Source organism: Pristis pectinata, chromosome 1, assembly GCF_009764475.1.
Source record: "Pristis pectinata isolate sPriPec2 chromosome 1, sPriPec2.1.pri, whole genome shotgun sequence".
NCBI classification, from domain to species: Eukaryota; Metazoa; Chordata; class Chondrichthyes; order Rhinopristiformes; family Pristidae; genus Pristis; species Pristis pectinata.
Genome location: NC_067405.1, coordinates 23,380,760 through 23,398,454, shown reverse-complemented (window position 1 = coordinate 23,398,454; position 17,695 = coordinate 23,380,760). Strand labels below are relative to the sequence as shown.

The 17,695-nt window shown below is 36.4% G+C and overlaps 1 protein-coding gene across 2 annotated transcripts in view; it reads right to left on the bottom strand.

Moving 5' to 3' along the window:
* Nucleotides 1–17,695, bottom strand: part of gtdc1 (glycosyltransferase-like domain containing 1) — a 263,179-nt gene that overhangs the window by 3,222 nt on the left and 242,262 nt on the right. For both annotated transcript variants that reach the window (XM_052017227.1, XM_052017221.1), the window contains exons 9-10: nt 15,587–15,657; nt 12,669–12,760 (exon numbers count right to left, since the gene is read on the bottom strand). In XM_052017227.1, the coding sequence (XP_051873187.1) occupies nt 12,669–12,760; nt 15,587–15,657 (163 nt within the window). The remainder of the gene's footprint in view (nt 1–12,668; nt 12,761–15,586; nt 15,658–17,695) is intronic.

Below are 17,695 nucleotides of genomic sequence, written 5' to 3'. Positions count from 1 at the left end.
TGTTTACAATAGAATGACAGAGTCAACAACAATGGAGACATCTGTGGGTACTTCATCCTGGAATGCACAGTGTATGGATCAGGCTGTAATCTTAATTTCTGCAGTGCTCTTCATGTGTGGGAAAGTATGTTAAAACTACACCCCATGAATCAACTGTTCAAAGTGAGGGAAGCAATTGGGAAATAAAGATATGGTTAATGGGACAGAAGCAGAGGCAGGGAGTAGGGAAGCACATTGCAAAGTGAAGGCAACTGGGAATTCCAATGGCAGAGGAGACAAAACCATTTTAAGAATATACATTTTTGAAAGCTTTAATCAGTTGCTAACATATTCATCATGACAGTAGTATTAGGACATTAAAATTCTACAAGTTAAAAGTCCATTTGACTATGTGTTCACCCAGATGGAAGACATGGGGTTCACAGAAAAAGTTGAAGCATAATTCTACGATCAGAGTAATTAAACTAAAGCTAGTTCATGTGTTTGCCATGTGGCGTTCATTACTGTGCTCAGAAGTATTGCCAAGGAGAGCAGGATGACTGAATAGGCTCTGGATATAAAAAAAAGGTTACATGAGCTACCAAATTTGATAAGGAGGTAGTCTAAACAGCTACCAATGGAGAATTAGTTTTGATTTATTTTATTATGTTTCACATAGCTTACCTTGTAAGTGTAGGTACATAAAAAAATTAAATGAATATTGGAAGAGATCAAAAAAAAATCAATTACAAAAAGTGGTTAATTCAGAAATTTGGAACTTTCAATTGACTAGATTAGACAGGAGGTTAGCATACTGCTCCTTTCAAATGTGTCCACTCAGTGCGCCTGATGTTGACCCCACTGACATTTGTGGAGTTAGATTGGGAGAGTCAAGGAGTGGCAAGCATTTATATACATATTTAGCTCAAATGATAGAATGGTATTTTGTTCTTTCTTTTGAGATTGAGACCGTTCTCAGTTGAGCATAAAATGTGCCATGATTTGTCAATAATTGGCACTGCTGGCTCCAAGGCTGAAGTCAGCTTGTAATCCCTTCTGCGGAAGCACTCAACATTCTCAAGACAGCTTCAGAAGATGTTCTCGGTTCTTTGACAGTACGGAACAGGTGGGGGCAGGAATGACCAGCAAGTGGGTCGCCCAGTATCTTCCAAACCATTTAAAATCATGGTGCCTCCTTCTGATGTCAATAGTCAAATGAATGGGTCCTTCTTTTAAGGAGCTGTATGCATTAATTCCAGCCAGGTTTACCTCACCACAACACAATGGGAACTCAGAAAACAAAAACTGGTATACACAACTGCAGAAAAGTTACGAGAAGTCAGTTTAATGGAACTTGTTCTATTTCACTACACACCTTCTGGTATGACAGGATTTACAAGGGGAAGGCACAGGCTAGGAGCTTGCCATTTAGCTTGGAGTTAACACTTTAAAGAAAGTTCTCAATGGTGGCAAGGGTTGTGGCGGGGGAGGCGGGGGGGATGTTGTACAAAGATGTTCAATATTTGGAGGTTACTGTTGACAGCTCAATGCTGACTGCAAATTCTGGGCTAATTATTATTCCCAAAAGTTGGTTAATGGGTATGAGTGGAAATTTGTAAGTCACAAATTTACTTTGGGAAACTTGAGGACTTTGAGTAAAACTTACACTCACTCTGCTGACTGTATCTAAAGCAGAAACTTCACTCTCATATATTCTACTTGCTACACAGTAAATTACTTAATAATTGAAAATAATTTCGAAAATAATCTAAGTTGGGCAATTTGGGGATGAATGTTTTGCTTTGTTAGTTTTGTCATTTGACTTTAATTGGCATACTATTTCAAAATTGGTTATGTAGGACAGCATACACATATATAATATAAAGAAACAGGTTTTGGCATAGATGTCTGATTGCCAGAATGATTGCCAATGATTTTAAGATGTCATTGGAAGTTTGTATTCTTCCCCTGCCATCAGAAACATGTCTGTAAGTATTTATATGGGCTGATTGTGCTCCATTTTCTCTCATTGCTCGAGATTAATTAGACTTGATGAAGACAAGACTATGATATTAGTCAAATTTCAGCTGGTGGTTATTGGGATGTTCCCTATAAACTTAAAGAGAAACTCAGACCAGAAATATAATATTAAGAATTTAAATACCTATAATCAGATATGTTTTAATCACAATATTCATCACTGCAAAGAACAGAAAAATGCAAAAGTAACACAAGAAGTTAAGCATCCAAAGCAATATTTGTTTGTTTTTGTCTATAAGCTGATGACATTGTGAACAATGTGGTGACATTGCAACATTTTGGCATATTCTACACCTGATTCCTGAAACAGGTATGTTGTTCTAAGCTCTCTTATGGGAAGGGATTACCAGGTGGACAGAGGAAAAGATTCAAGGATGCATAAAACCTTCTTGAAGAAAGGCGAACATCCCTACTGACTCCTGGGCATCTCTGGCCCATGAACATTTAATATGGAGGAATATTCAGGATGGTATTGAAAACCTCAAGGCCATGCATCAGGAGCACAGAGAGGCCCTACGCAAGGGGAGAACAAGTGGTCCACCTCATTTGGCCCATTAGCCATTGCCTGCCCCATCTGTTGAAGAGCCTGCAGTTCCCACATTGAACTCCTTAGCAACTTCAGAACCCACAAAACTGGACAGAAGCTAAGTTATTCCAGATCCTGAGGGACTGCTAATAGCATTTCAATGTTGTCCTGGTATACAGTAATTCAGGTAGTTCTGAATAGTCAGACACTCAATCCATCCTGTCCATCTTTGGGACATTTGTGGTTTCTCTAAAATTTTCAGTGTTAATCGGATATATACAAGATGCAAACTGTCACATTGATGTGGATAACTAGATATATTAAGTGTAAAACAATGCGCACATACATCCTCCAATCCAGATGAAAATGCATCAGGGACTCCATGGCCATTCTGCAGCTGAGTTGGTGCTTCTCTTTGCATCATGTATTCCACTTCCTCCATTCTGATCTGAGATTCACCTGTCCTGTCTCACCAAATTAATATTCTGCAGTATGTTTTTGTCTGGCTGGCACCTACTTTTACTGGTTTGGATAACATATGGTTCAGGCAGGTATAATAGTATCATTTAAGAAGGGTGGGGCTTAGAGGGATATGGGCTGAACACAGGAAATTGGGACTAGATGGGTGGGCACCATAGTTGCCATGGACTCTTTGGGCTGAAGGGCTGTATAAATGCTGTACTGCTCTTTGACTCTATGTTGCATGCAGTAAAAAATTGTATGTCACCGTCATATAGTATTTATTCCCATTCTGGACATTGATGCTTTCCTGATTTAAAAAATAAACTAAGAGCATGAAGGAAATGGTGGATAGTGTTATACATATTGCTGAAAACAATGTAAAAGTCCTTTAAATCTGATGAAACTGGAAGCTTGTTGTGGAATATGCAATTGTTGTTACATGCACCATCATGCCACAGATTTTATCACCCCCAGGCCCTTTATCATCTTCTACTCTTTGACATCCATAATGGCTTGTTTGTAATAAGCAATGGGTTTTAATCTATTCTGTGCCACTTCACTCCTGGTACCATACCATCTGTTCAAGGTTGTCTTCTTCTACATCGCTTGAGATTTAATTCTACACAAAAAGCCAGACTACCATACAGCACATAAATTAGTAGTTCTAGTAACATGAACTGTAAACCAACTTGCTGGGTGAAGATGGAAAGGCAGTGTGATTGGTTATGAACTGCCAATTGTATCTATGCTTTATAACCCATCATTTTCAGCTGCTTTTTAACCATCCACATAGGGCGAGTTCAGGAAAATCCTACTGCCTGTGTTTTGTTCTTCACCTCCTGTATGGCTGCATCAAAATTCAGGCTAGCAACATTTACAACGTGGTTGAAACACCTGCAATCTCATTAGATGTTTATTTCTTCGCCATATTTTATAATGTTAGGTAATGGAAATCAAACTTATTTACCAGCTATATATTGTTTTTTGCAAACTTTACTGCAAACTGGATATATTCTTCAAGCACATTGTTCTGGAAATTCAGGAAATTCAGAAATTCAGGAACTTCTGGAATTCAGAAGAATGAGAGGGGATTTTATAGAAACATATAAAATTATTAAAGGGATAAGTAAGAAAGAGGCAGGAAGGTTGTTTCCTCTGGTAGGTGAAACTAGAACTAGGGGACATAACCTCAAAATTCAGGGCAATAGATTTAGGACGGAGGTGAGGAGAAACTGCTTTTCCCGGAGAGCAGTGAATCTTGGAATTCTCTGCCCAGGGAAGCGGTAGAGGTTACCTCATTAAATATACTTATGGCACAATTAGATAGATTGTTGCATGGTAGGGAAATTAAGGGTTATGGGGAAAAGGCAGGTAGGTGAGTACAAGTCCACGGCCGATCAGCCATGATCTTATTGAATGGCGGAGCAGTCTCGATGGGCCAGGTGGCCTACTCCTGCTCCTATTTCTTATGTTCATATGTTCTTATTATTCTATGCGCAATGGGGAAATAAGCTTGCTTATATTGTGTTGTCCTCAGTGTAAATGACTTGTAAACCTCTTGGACCATCAAGTTAAGTGACAGTCTGCTAGTTTAATCAGAAAATGGGATTTCTCCTTCACCTCCAGACCTCCTCCTTTCATCATTGGAATTTGTCTACTTCATGGCTATATTTGCCTTAAATTATAAAATATATCTCAATATCCCCACCTTCAACTCTCCCAAAAAGACTGCGAACAGCTAATTTCCCATTACTATAATGGATATTTCTTTCTGAATGTATGCTCATTTTGTATATATTTGCTACTGTGTGATCTCCAAGAATACTGTTAATGTCTAGCTCTGCGTTCCTGTGGGTGTGCTAAAAGGGGGAAAACTCTCATCATGTAATCAATGTAAAATGAGTAAATTAAACACTGAGTGGAAAGGGAAGCTGTAGTTCAGTTTATAGTACTCTATATTCCCAGAAAGCTCCATTCTAGCCTATGCTTACTTTTATGCAAAGAAAATGGTAAAATTAATGTTCATATAGTAATGAATAATCATGAAGCAGTACCAGTCATAGCTCTGATGATCTCACCCACAATGCCATGAAGAACAATTCTGGTATTAAATTATGATGCAGATTGATAGCTTTCTAAAAATGTGAGAGTCAGAATTAAGCAGTGATGTGAGTTTGCAGATTATGCAGAGTGAAAGGCTTCTATCAGCAAATATCTTGGAATGATTTAAATTTTCCTTATCAGAACGGACATTGAACCAGCTGCCTCAGATTCAATGGGCCAATCGGCCACTTTCCATACTGTTTTGGTCTATGCATTTCTATAGATTATTAACATAGCTGTGCGATGGCAAAAAAAACTCTCCTAGACTAATGAATAAGATAATTAGTAGTAATTGGAAACGAAGAAGGAAAAGTCATTTTCATTGGGTTAAACCAAAAACTCTTTCATTCACTGTATTCAAAAATTAACAAAAAGGTTATAAATAAAACAAAGATTCTTTGGCAAATATCCTGACACGAGTTTGTGGTAAAGATATTATCAGGTTGTCCATATAACATACTTGAAGTCAGCCTAATACATAACAGTTCTGCAGTTTAAAAGTCCCTCAAAAGTTGTGTTTGCTCCATGCTAAATAATAACTCTAGAAAATACATTGTTCACGATTCTATACTAAAGTTAGAACCTTGGGTAAAACATAACAGAATCCTTTCAAAGTACTGATCCCACAAGTTAAGCACGGAATTTCATCGGTGCAACTGTCTGCTCTAGTCATAATTTTACTTGAACATTGGGCTGAAACAGAGGTATTATGGCATTCACATCATTGCTGTCAAACAATGTAAGGGAATACCAGGAGAGGTGGTCAAAGCTTGGTAAAGGAGGAAGGCCTTTAAGTGTGTCTTATAGGAAAGATAAAATGTAGAAAGACATGACCTTTTCCCAGGGCGAAAATGGCTACCATGAGGGGGTACAGTTTTCACGTGATTGGAGGAAGGTATAGGAAGGATGTCAGAGGTAAGTTTTTTTTACACAGAGTGTGGTAGGTGCATGGAACGCACTGCCGGCAGGGGTGGTGGAGGCAGATACATTAGGGACCCTTAGATAGGCACATGAATGATAGAAAAATGGAGGGCTATGTGGGAGGGAAGGGTTAGATAGATCTTAGAGCAGGATAAAATGTCGGCACAACATCGTGGACCAAAGGGCCTGTACTATGCTGTAATGTTCTATTTATGTACATTTTATGGAAAAGTACAAATTCGTCCAGAACTGCCAAAGAATTCCAAATCATACTTGGTAGGTAAAATGTGGAATTTTGTTTTATTTGTAAGAAATATTGAAAAAAATACTGGCTGCAATTTCCTAACCATAAGAATAGCACATCAATAGTGTACTGAGGCAAAAGTGAATTTAAATGGTCGCATAAGTGCCTGGGATATTTGGGCCATTCACCGAAAATTAGGAAATTGCCATACCTCCGCTCACCACTGCAATCAGTGACAGTGTTGGCAACGTTGCCACTGATCATATTTCCAATGGTCATTTAGCATAACAAGACCAAGAATTGCTTTGGAGCTGATCTCATAGAATGATGTTTCTATAATGTTGACCTGAAACAAATGGAATGGGTCTAGATTGTCATGTGGGCCATTACTTGATCACTTCAAAACCCAATATTTAAAGCCTAGTGCAAGAAAATCTATTTATTTCTCACTAAAACCTTCAGGCTGTCTTTCAATTGATCACACATATTATCCAAGAATCAATGTAATTGAAATGACCATCAGAAGCCATTGAGAACATCTATCCAGTGATGTTAGCAATATGGACCTCTCAGCAGTAACTCAGTAACAAAAACAATTAAGACAACTATTGCAATTTCTTGATACATGTGGGAGAGCATCCTAAATACATCTATACAACTAATTGATGGTTTGTGGACTGGGTCCCTTTATTAAAGCACATGAAAGGTTACATGGATGTTCTAATATTAGAAATTAACTTCAAAGAACTTCGATTTTCCCACTCGATATCAATAACTTATCCCATTTCAACTGAAGGAATAGAAAATAAAGAAGAATAGTTATACTAGTAATTACTGTTTAAGATGCACATAAATGAACTATGCTAAAAATCATCCTTACCTACTGCTTGCAATAATATTACTTCCTAGTTTTATTTTTTCCAACCTCAGTAACATATGATGTTGGAAATATATCCACTTGATATTCACAGAGTTCTTATATCACAATGATCTTAATTAACCTTCCAGTTCATCAGAGCTTATACTGCACCATTGTACATAGGTTTAAAAATGTAAAGGATTACACTGTACACTATCATAAATAACACAGAATAAGCAGCAGATAGTTGAAAGCACAATTTCAATCTTTTGGTCCATGATATTTTGAGATTCACTTGATTGAACAGCTGCTTTGTAATGGACTGACAGTCATCTATTATATTATACCTAAACGAGAGTCATAATCTAATGAAAGAAAGCCCATTATTTCTCACTAAAACTTCCTTCTTCTCTTTCATATGGACACATACTATTTCCCAATAGAAATACGTCAGTGTCATAATCTTGTAAAGCTGCACTCTTCCTGTCACATGATTCTAAGTCATAATGTTAAACCTTAGTCTGTGGTAATTATAGATATGAAGACCAAAAGCAATGCTTTGAATTAGAAAATACATGGAGGGCTGTATTGAAAGGAGAGAATGAAAATAGCCTGGAGCGTGTTCAAGTGTGTAATGCATCCTAAAATTTGGTTTAAGTTTATCAGCTTCTCGAATCTTATGCTTATGTTTTAGGATATCATCAACTTTGACAGAATTATCCACCCAATTGTTATACTCTGTATATGTTTCTGAACATAATGAAAAACAGTCAAATTAGTCCAGAAACAACTGTTCTTTTCTGTATTATAATTCACTAAATATTCTGCAAAATAGAATAATGATCTTTAATGTTTTTCTCTCTCTGGGTAGCTCAATCTATTGTACTTCCCAATCATAGGTGCATACAAAGACCAAAGTACACAGAAAAGCCTTCAAAATTACCATATGATCAATAAAATCACCTGATCAGTTCACATCAATTTTCTCAATCAGAAGACAGCTTGTTGTTAACCACAGGAAACCAATTTCCAAAATTAGATCTAAACTTCTAAATCAAGTAATTGATCTTGATATTACTCAGTGCCCTGTTGTCACACTTCTTGCTATCTCACCTTAGCTCTCTAGCTTTATATTTACTGAAGTAACAACAAATGCAACTATCCAGACACAACTGTGACAACAGAGAACCATGAAAATCTATCAAAGACAAAATCCAATTTATGTTTAGCAAATATTTTAAAATCCTCTCAGCCCCAATCTTTTTCTCATTAATTGACATTTTTAATGTTGATAACAAATGAGGAAAGGCTGTCAATCTAAAACATTGAATCTCCCTCTCTCTCCCCACAGTTGCTACCTGAGCTGCTGAGTATTTATAACATCTGCAGTATTTTGTGTGGTGTCTATTATAGAGTCAGTCATCATGGTTAATGTTGTAAAAACAGAGTTGGATTCTATGTAGGCACAATTTTGACTTAAATTCATGGGAATGACTAAGTATATTCCTGGAGAGATGAGGAAAAAGATAGGTATTAGGGAAAAGACAAAGCTCAGCTATCAGTGAAAGCGTTAAATATAGCCACTAGGGCTGTAAAGGTCATCCAGGATATATTATTGCATGCACAGGTTACTTATACTTCAAGGGACAACACTTTAACATTTCTATCTCGCAAATGTCAGTCAGTATTTATTTTACCCTTTGGCTACAGTTTAAGTATCAGTTCTTTAATAAGATTTCATACTATCCAAACAGTATTTCAAGGAGCAACAGTATACAAATTTGACCATTTTGGAGATTGACAGTATTAAATTATTGAGCGATTTATAAATAATAATGCTCAGAGCCCAAGGATATTATTACATCATCAAATTCACTAACTTCAACGTGAAGGTAAAAAGTTTAGCTCCTACAACTAGAGAATTATAGTCAATAATGCTTTTACTCCTGCCCTTTGGGTTCAATCACTTACCAGAACTTCAACCTCAGTAAATACTTTGATGGGCAATAGACATTGTGAATCTCTGCTGTCAATATTGGGGAATGGAATATTTCTCTGCTCTTTTGCTTTAGCATAAAAAGACCCTTTTGGCAGGGACACCATACAATATGTGCATAGTAAAATTCCAAGTCATATTGAGTGGATGGAATAATACAACAGTGTAACATATCCATTTCCTCCACAGACTTTCTTCATGATCAGTGCGAGCTTGACAGGCAGTTTATTATTCAGCTGCATTGAATATTGGGCAATTCTGTGGTCTGAGAAAGCACTGTGAACTGTGTTAAGATTGGCCATACCTCATCTTTTATTAATAAAATTTTGCATTTATGTGGAGTTTTTACTTGCTTAAGGTGCTTGCTTAAACTCTGAGAAATCTGCTTTTGGAGCAGTTGATTGAGATGTTGAGTGTCTTGGGCTCCTTTATGTTCAACCGAATGGAAAGGAAGAGCCTTTGTTTAACATTTTCATTTGAAAGATAGCAACTTCAAGAATGCAGCACACTGCATTGTGCTGAAGTGGCAGAAGTGCTGGCTGCCTGGATTGGGGATTGAACTAAGTAGTCTTCACCATTGAGACCTCAGACTTTATTGAGCCTATGGTGGACAACAAACTATTCCTATATCAAGGATACCATGTCTCATTGCTCTTATGACTGTGTTCATTTTCATAAAATTCACCTTTCATAGTAGCAACAGAATTGTGAGTTTTTAAAAACTATTAGAAGCGCACCAAATTGACTTTTTTGCGCATAAGGAACAATTTGATTTATCTAATACAGAGAATACCACAGAATGCAATTCTGGCTATAGGTTTTAAGTTTCTTGTTTCATTCTTTTTAATTAATAACTACCTGCTAAAAAATCTATTTAGAATACATAGTGGCAATGTACATTTAACATGTCAGGGCATAGCGAGTTAATAATTTAAAGTATCTTCTCATTCTCATCAGGTTCCTTTGATTGGGCAAAATTGGAAACACAGGAGGACAAGTACATGTTAGAACAATCCAGATGGATTCTTCATTGATATATCCAGCTCTTATTAGTAAAAAGATGTTTGCTATCAATCAACTAATTTACTCCCTTATTTGGTATTTCTCCTTTACTAAAATTCACAGGGTTATTCTTCTAGCACTAATCTAGACTAAATTTCCTATGATAAAAAGTAGTTATCACTAAGATTCCAGCAACATCACCCATATCACCCCAGTTATGTCTCAGGCATATGATCCTTAACCTTAACATATTCAAATTTTGGACAACTTTCTACTGTTAACAAATGTTCACTAGGGTTTGTTTTAAAACTGTCCAAACTAAATTTACATAGGAATCATGTCGAGAGACTTTCATCTCAACAATTTGGGTTTACTTCAAACCCAAGTTCCAAACATGAAAGGACAATATGCTAAAACACTGCACTGCCGAATCATCATGATTAGCCTCTTTCGTCACCCACTGTTGGAAGTGTTTTGAGGACATATAAAAACGGAAAAATCAGTTTGCAGTGACATTCCTGTCAATCACATTTATGCTTCAATGCCAAAGTTTAACACTCTGTCGAAGGATAAACAGGTACCGAAAAGAGGCACCTATTATTGGAAATGTTGTACCAGACAATCGACTTAATCATTTATTCGGTGAAATAGCTTAACTACAAAATGTAGGAGCACCCGTTATTGAATTAGAAAGGTTCAAATACTGGATGCAGCTGGAAAGTTGACAAAAATTTCCCTTTAAAGCTCAAATTTAACCAGAAGAATGTGTAGTATGCAGCATGCAGGAATGATGAGGGACTGAGGAACTGTGCACTCAGCATTCTTAAGTATTATGAGCTGGCATCTGAACCATTGCCAAGTTAATAGACATTGAAAGATAATGAGTTTGAAATTGTGTGTTAAATTGAGTTTTTGTTTCGCACATTTTTGACCTAAATGACAGGGGTTTACCATTTTGCAGAGTTAAACTAATGGGGTTCTTTTTATGTTAAAGTTTCATTTAAATGGCTACTGAAATTAGAGTGATGGTCTAGTAAAAAGCTGTCAATAATTAACGGTGCAGATGTTTTAGTTAATAAAATACTAAATGATATTCAAAAATTCACTGCCATTTAAGCTGGTTAGGTTTCCAGTTCCCTTGACTTTAGCCAAGACACACATTCTTCTGAAGAGAAATTCCCTTTGGGAATCCAGTTTGAATTCTGAAATTAGTTTTATGGAAGTCTTATTATATCTTACAAATGCAGTTAAAACTCAACAGGACTCCACATGATCCTATAAAATAATGGAAGCAAATTTAGATTCACAATTGTATCCAAACATAAGCAAATAAGATAGAGTAAAGTCACCATAATATTTATTATTCCAACATACAAACTGTGTTTTAATATAATGCAACCATTGAAAGACATGTTATACCAAGCTGTCCTATTGTGTAGAAGGGTACTTAACTATCGCACTACATCTTTTTATTCCCCATCAGAGTTCTAGTGGAACTATCATTCCCAAAGCATATTTAAGCATTATAGAAATCTAAAGACTCAGAATATCAGAATATTAACATGCATGTCCAGCATCTGAATGTCAATTCCCTATTCAATTAGTTCATTTATTATTTAACCAGTTGGATATCTTTATTTTAGTGGGAAAGTTATTTATTTTTGAAAATCCTGTATCATTGATGCTGAGATTTATTTTGCTCTGAATGCTAATCAAAAATGCAAGATTTCTGCAGAGACTTCTGAGAATCTAATTTTGGTACTGTATTCATATTCACTTGGTAACATTTCATCAGTAATCTTCAAGTACAAAGCATTTTTGACATTTAAATATTTTAGTACTTTATTTGAATTTTCCAGACATCCTTCAAATTATTTTTATCCATTACATCTACTATAATAAGTTGATGTTACCAGACTTGATTTTCATATATGGCAAGTCAAATGAGCCCTTTGGTTAACCTGCTACCTGTTAAGTGTCCATACTAACTTTGCTTATGGATTAGTCAGCTTAGCTAAGCATTTGAAAACATGGGCATGTTCATAATCCTTTATGAAAACCTCAATTCCATGGATCTGAGAGCCTATAATAAAAGCCAAGTGGATTTCAGTTCACACACTGCCTAAGTCTGAATTGTCTAAAATGCAGTTAGTATTTGAAACATTTGTTATCATTGATGAATTCCTTTTGAATCAGCCAATTCCCATTCATAGAATATTAGTATTGTTGGTTTTCTTATTCATTCTTGTTTCATGTTAATCTAGATAAACATAATGTATGATATCTGCATCCTCCTTCCTTTAAAGTCCAAGCTTATTTCACTTTTTTTTTAAATCATAGTATCGAATAAATGCAAAGCTTTGTTTTGAATTGCAGCATTTTCTGATTAGTATTGTAAATGTTTGCATCACTTCTAATTTTTGCACTTACAAAGTAAAAAAAAATTGCATTCAGTAATTCAGCCAGTGATAACATAGGCAGCTGTTCATGCATGCATCCTTTGGTTTTTCCTGTGTTAGTTAATTAAATAAGTTACCTCAATAGCCTTCCTTCTTACAAGATCTGGTCTCTTGCAGAAATTCTGAAGCTTCTTAAACAGCTGTTGAGTAGTGGTGTAGAGGTACATCTCTGTAAATAAATCACATGCATCTTTTTTTATGAAAGAAAACCTTACAGAATGGTCACTTTATTGATTAACGCCGCATGACTTAGTTTTATCTTGGCTGGCTCGTGATGGACCCAGACTGCCTCCCAATTGTAGGGGCTGTGGGACAGATACATAGGGCGCACCTAATTGACCCTTCCCAGTAAGTTAGATGACAAGGTTTCAGTGCGATCAGGACTGGGGCAGACACCTTGGTGTGGAGCTTTGCTTTCCATCAAAACTGTCAAGAATTTTCATCATTTTAAATGTTTCTTTAAAAGATATCAAAGAAAATGACTTAAAATAAATGAATGAATAATAAAATGTTTCACATACAAAAATATCAAAATAATTAAGATAGTGAACTAATGTAAAATAATTATCTTCCCCTTTAGCCGCACCGTGCCTGACTTGGCGTGGGATTGGACAGGTGACTTTGTCTATGTAAGGCTGAAATGCATTAAGATGAATACGGCCAGAACAGAATGTGAATTTAATGCAGTTCACACTAAGTCAGGTATTAGAACAAATGAAGCCTTCCGTATCAGAGAATAGATGTCTCCAAAAAAGGTTGTAGCCCATGTACCAACAAAGAAGTCCCTGCACTGTGCTTTTTGGACAGGCTTAAGACAGCATTGTCAAAATCAACTCACTGGTCCATTAAAATGCCAAGCTAAATGAAATACCGTGGGAATAAATATCCTGGCTTGGTGTTTGGCTACAGTTTACTCCTCTGTGTCTGGATTCACGATGGCATCAGACCAACCGCTTGAAGAGTTGAGGGTTTGGAGGTGAAGCTAGAGTGCAAAGTTTGGCAGGATTATACTGCCTACATTGTGCAAGAGGAGAAGTATACATTGGATTAAACCCAATACAAACTTGCTAGTAAAAGTGAGATGGAAGACTCTTGCAATCTCTAACCAACACCATTTTTTCCCTTTTAACCTATTCTACAAAGGGATTAAAGGTTTTGCAGGTCTCTATTAAGTACGACTGCTTAAACAGAAATTCCTCTGCACAACGAAACTATTGTTTCTAAAATATAAATTAAAAGGATCAATAAATCCAATAAAGTTTCCACAAAACCAATAAAGAATTCAGGTAAAAACTCTTTACCCAGCGGGTAGTTAAAATATATAACTTGTTCCTGTATGCTGTAGTTGAACAATTAATGTAAATGAAAGGAGAAATCAGTTATGTATGAGGAAAGAAGGATATGCACATAGGGTAAATGAATATACTGGGAGGAGCCTGATACAGACCATTGACATCAGCTACAGATTACATTGGCTGGATGCCAACTGAAATTGTAAACTCTACATTATCCTACAAATATTAATTTTATGAATGATATCTTCATGGTGTTTTCCTTTATAAGTGGAACAACAGAATCACAGAATAATGATACAATTATATTGTTAAGCATAAGAAAATATGTAAACAGATTTTAAGATGGCTTTCTAATTCCAAACACTAAGACATAACATATATTTTTATATAACCAATACGTTGTCCCTTTAAATAAACAAAAATCTGTAAAAGTTATATAATAAAGTAGAAAAAAACATTTATTTTGGATAACTTTTCTCATTAGGATCTTTTATCTTTACTTAGCAAAAGGTTCTTCAAGGCTCTATGTTCTTCCTGTTTTTCTTATGAATTTTCTTTTTTTTTAAAGTTTAGTCTTTGTTTCTATACAACTATTTCAGTCATAATCCACAAGGGGTTTGAGAGAAGCAGAGTAGATCTTGACTCCAGCTGAGATCACACCTATTGAATTGTCTTTATAGATAACATTTGGCTCATGTTATCTCTTGGACTAGCTTTGGTCACCAGAAAATACCAGAGGAGATTTGAGTTTTTTTCCTTACCCATTTTCCCTACATCTTATATTAACAGTGGCTTCCAGTCTGGCAATGGCTAAAGCTTATTATTCTCAGACTTGTTTTCAAATCTCTCCATGGCATCGGCCTTCCATATTATTCCAGCTCTACAAACTTTACAGCTCTCTAACTTCCTCCAGTTGTGGCTTTTTGCACAACCAATTTTAGTTCTTCCACAGAGAAATCAAAAACCTGTTGGAAACCTTAACAAAATACGGAAAATGCTGTAAAAACTCAGGTCAGGATACATCTGTGGAAAAAAAAGAGTTAATGTTTCACGTTGAAGATCCTTCATCATAAATGGCTGTGTTTTCCTCTTCCTCTTGTAAAGGAAAACATAATGAAAATGTTTGACCCATAAAATTAATGATAATGTAGAATTACAAAGTTTACGGCACTCAATCAGGAATCCAGCGAAAGTGATCCGTGCCAGATCTCTTCATTCTGACAAGGGTCTTTGACCCTAAATGTTAATTCTGTCTCTCTCACTCTCTCTCTCCACAGATGCTGCCTGACATACTGAGTATTTCCAGCATTTTCTGTTGCAATTCACCCATTATTGATTTTAGCTGATTATTTTCAGCTGCCTGGACCATAAACTCCGGAATGGCTTCTCCAAACTTCTCCGTCTTTCTATTCTCCCCGCTTAACAGAAAGCTTTTTAAGACTTCAACCACTCATTTGTACTAATGTCTCCTTTTACAGCTCCTTGTTAAATTTGATTTGCCTATTACTCCTGTAGGACCATGTGTTATTTTAATAGTACTATGTAATGCAGGTTGTTGTTGTTGTTTTTCCCCTCTTTCAGGAACTGACTTGGCAGTGGGGGAGGGGGAAGAACTGTGGTGGGGTGTAGAGCTGGTGGAGGAAGAAGTAGTTTGCTCCACATGTTTCACAAGCTAAAATTTGTTCATTCAAGTAACTTACCTGGAAAGATCTCTGGATAGACTAAGGCTTTAGGGCACAATGGGTAGCAACCACAGTGAACAGCTTCCAACCTAATAAATTACAGAATTTCAGCAGGTTAATACAAAAATATACAAGGTACTTTATGTCTTAATGAAAATTTACATGTTTCCTGGCTGAGGAAATCCATCAAGGTGTGCAGTAATCCGTAAGTTCCTGTTGCTTGGCTGTCTTAATGCAGGCACTATCAATCTAGGGCAGTATTTAGACCAGAATTGGTACTTTGCATTTGTTCAATAGTTCTGGAATAGCACTATTTTAAACTTTCTGAGAGATCTGAATTCTTGATGGATGCTGATTGTGCTGAGGTATTCTATTTAAAAAAAACTGCCAGTATTCTGTTGGTTATAGGGAAGTGGTCAGTTATTGGTAGAAAACCAATTTTTCCACATAAGACTGTGGTTATTTTGCTGGATACAAGTTAACCAAGAAAAGGTAATCCTTGTGATTGTGGTTTCTATTAATGTAATATCAAATAACTCAGTATAACATTGCATTCACCTTAAAACAGTACAGTCTTGTAATCACTGAAACAATGATCAGGAAGAGTTTCAGTACATAACTGCAGACAGCAACGACTCAGATTTTGTTCTCTTTTGCCAGCAAATCTGCAATGGAACCACCTGCATTTCTCAGCATAAATGCCAATAAGTTTTGGGGCTCCAGTGTGAACATGGAAGTCTCAAACTCACTGGCTGAACTCCGCTGGCCATTTCCCAGCTGCACTCTGTGCTGGATTCCATAAAGTGGTGAAATGTACACAAAATCTAAACTTTAAAAAAAATCAACTAAATTGGCATGCAAACACTAAAGGAAATTCCATGCACTTCCATTGGGATTTACTGGGCCTCTGAGAACAGGTCCTCCATACCAAAGAAAATCTGGAGCGATGCATTCCAATAACTGACTATGAATATACACTCATTTTACCATTAACTCAAGCAAACAACAATCAACAGCAGCTACCAGAATGTAACAACAGTGCTCAGAAAGAAGTTTCTCACTTGAAAAGAGATAACATGATTTGTTCTTAATATTCTGCTCCACAGGTTCAGAGTGTGAGCTCACAGAGTGTCATGAATCTGATTAATCTCTCATCAAATACCTTTAACAAGTAAGACATAAGACTGAAACCATATGATAACACAGAGACTGAAACAAGTAACAAACAAGATGAGTTGAATCAGGATTAGGTACCAAGTTTGAGTTTTGAAATACTTGTGGACTATGGCAGAAAGAGAGATGATAAAAGATGACTATATCAAGGACCTTTTACCCAGAAGTAGATTAGTTCCTTGTATTCATACAAAGGGGTTCTTTATTGTTCTAGTTTTATACTAGAGATATACTAATTGCAAAGCATTAGTATATCTCAGTAAACACCTACTTGACCAACATCCTCTGATTTGAAATTGTAGGGTCTTACACCATCACCACATGCTATATTAGCAGAGACCTAAACCCATTTCTTTTAGTGCCTGATAAAATAAGCAATAATTATAGATCCACCTTTGGATCTTCTACTGTTTCACCAACACTGATCATGTAGATTTACCTTTCACTGTCCTTGGCTTCATTCCTCCAGTCCTTGTTTATCATTCTTACTCCTTACTATGCATATATACTGACCCCACTGGTAACCACAAACATTCAACAATCAACATTCAACTCTGAAGGATTCCTGGATCAATGTTTACTGGTTCCTGATCCATTTTCCATGCGTCCTCAGCTCTCCGTCGCCTAAAGCAGTAGCGGATGCACTGGTATTCTATCCACAAAGCAGCTTCTGGATTCCCTCCCTCAAGACAATTGCACCTGAGCTTGGCCATTTGTTTGTTGGTGTTCCAAGCCACCTCAATGCACTGACAGTGTATATTTACCCTCATCAGCTGTGTATTGGTCCTCTTCAAAATCACTTATTGCTGATAAGTACTGGCATACATGCCGCAGCACTCTATATTTATGAGGAAATTAGAATATACGGTACATAGGTGTCTCATTTATTTTCTTGCAGTAATTTCAATGTGCTCACTGTCATGAATTCACAAGCTTGGAGGAAGGAAGGGGAGA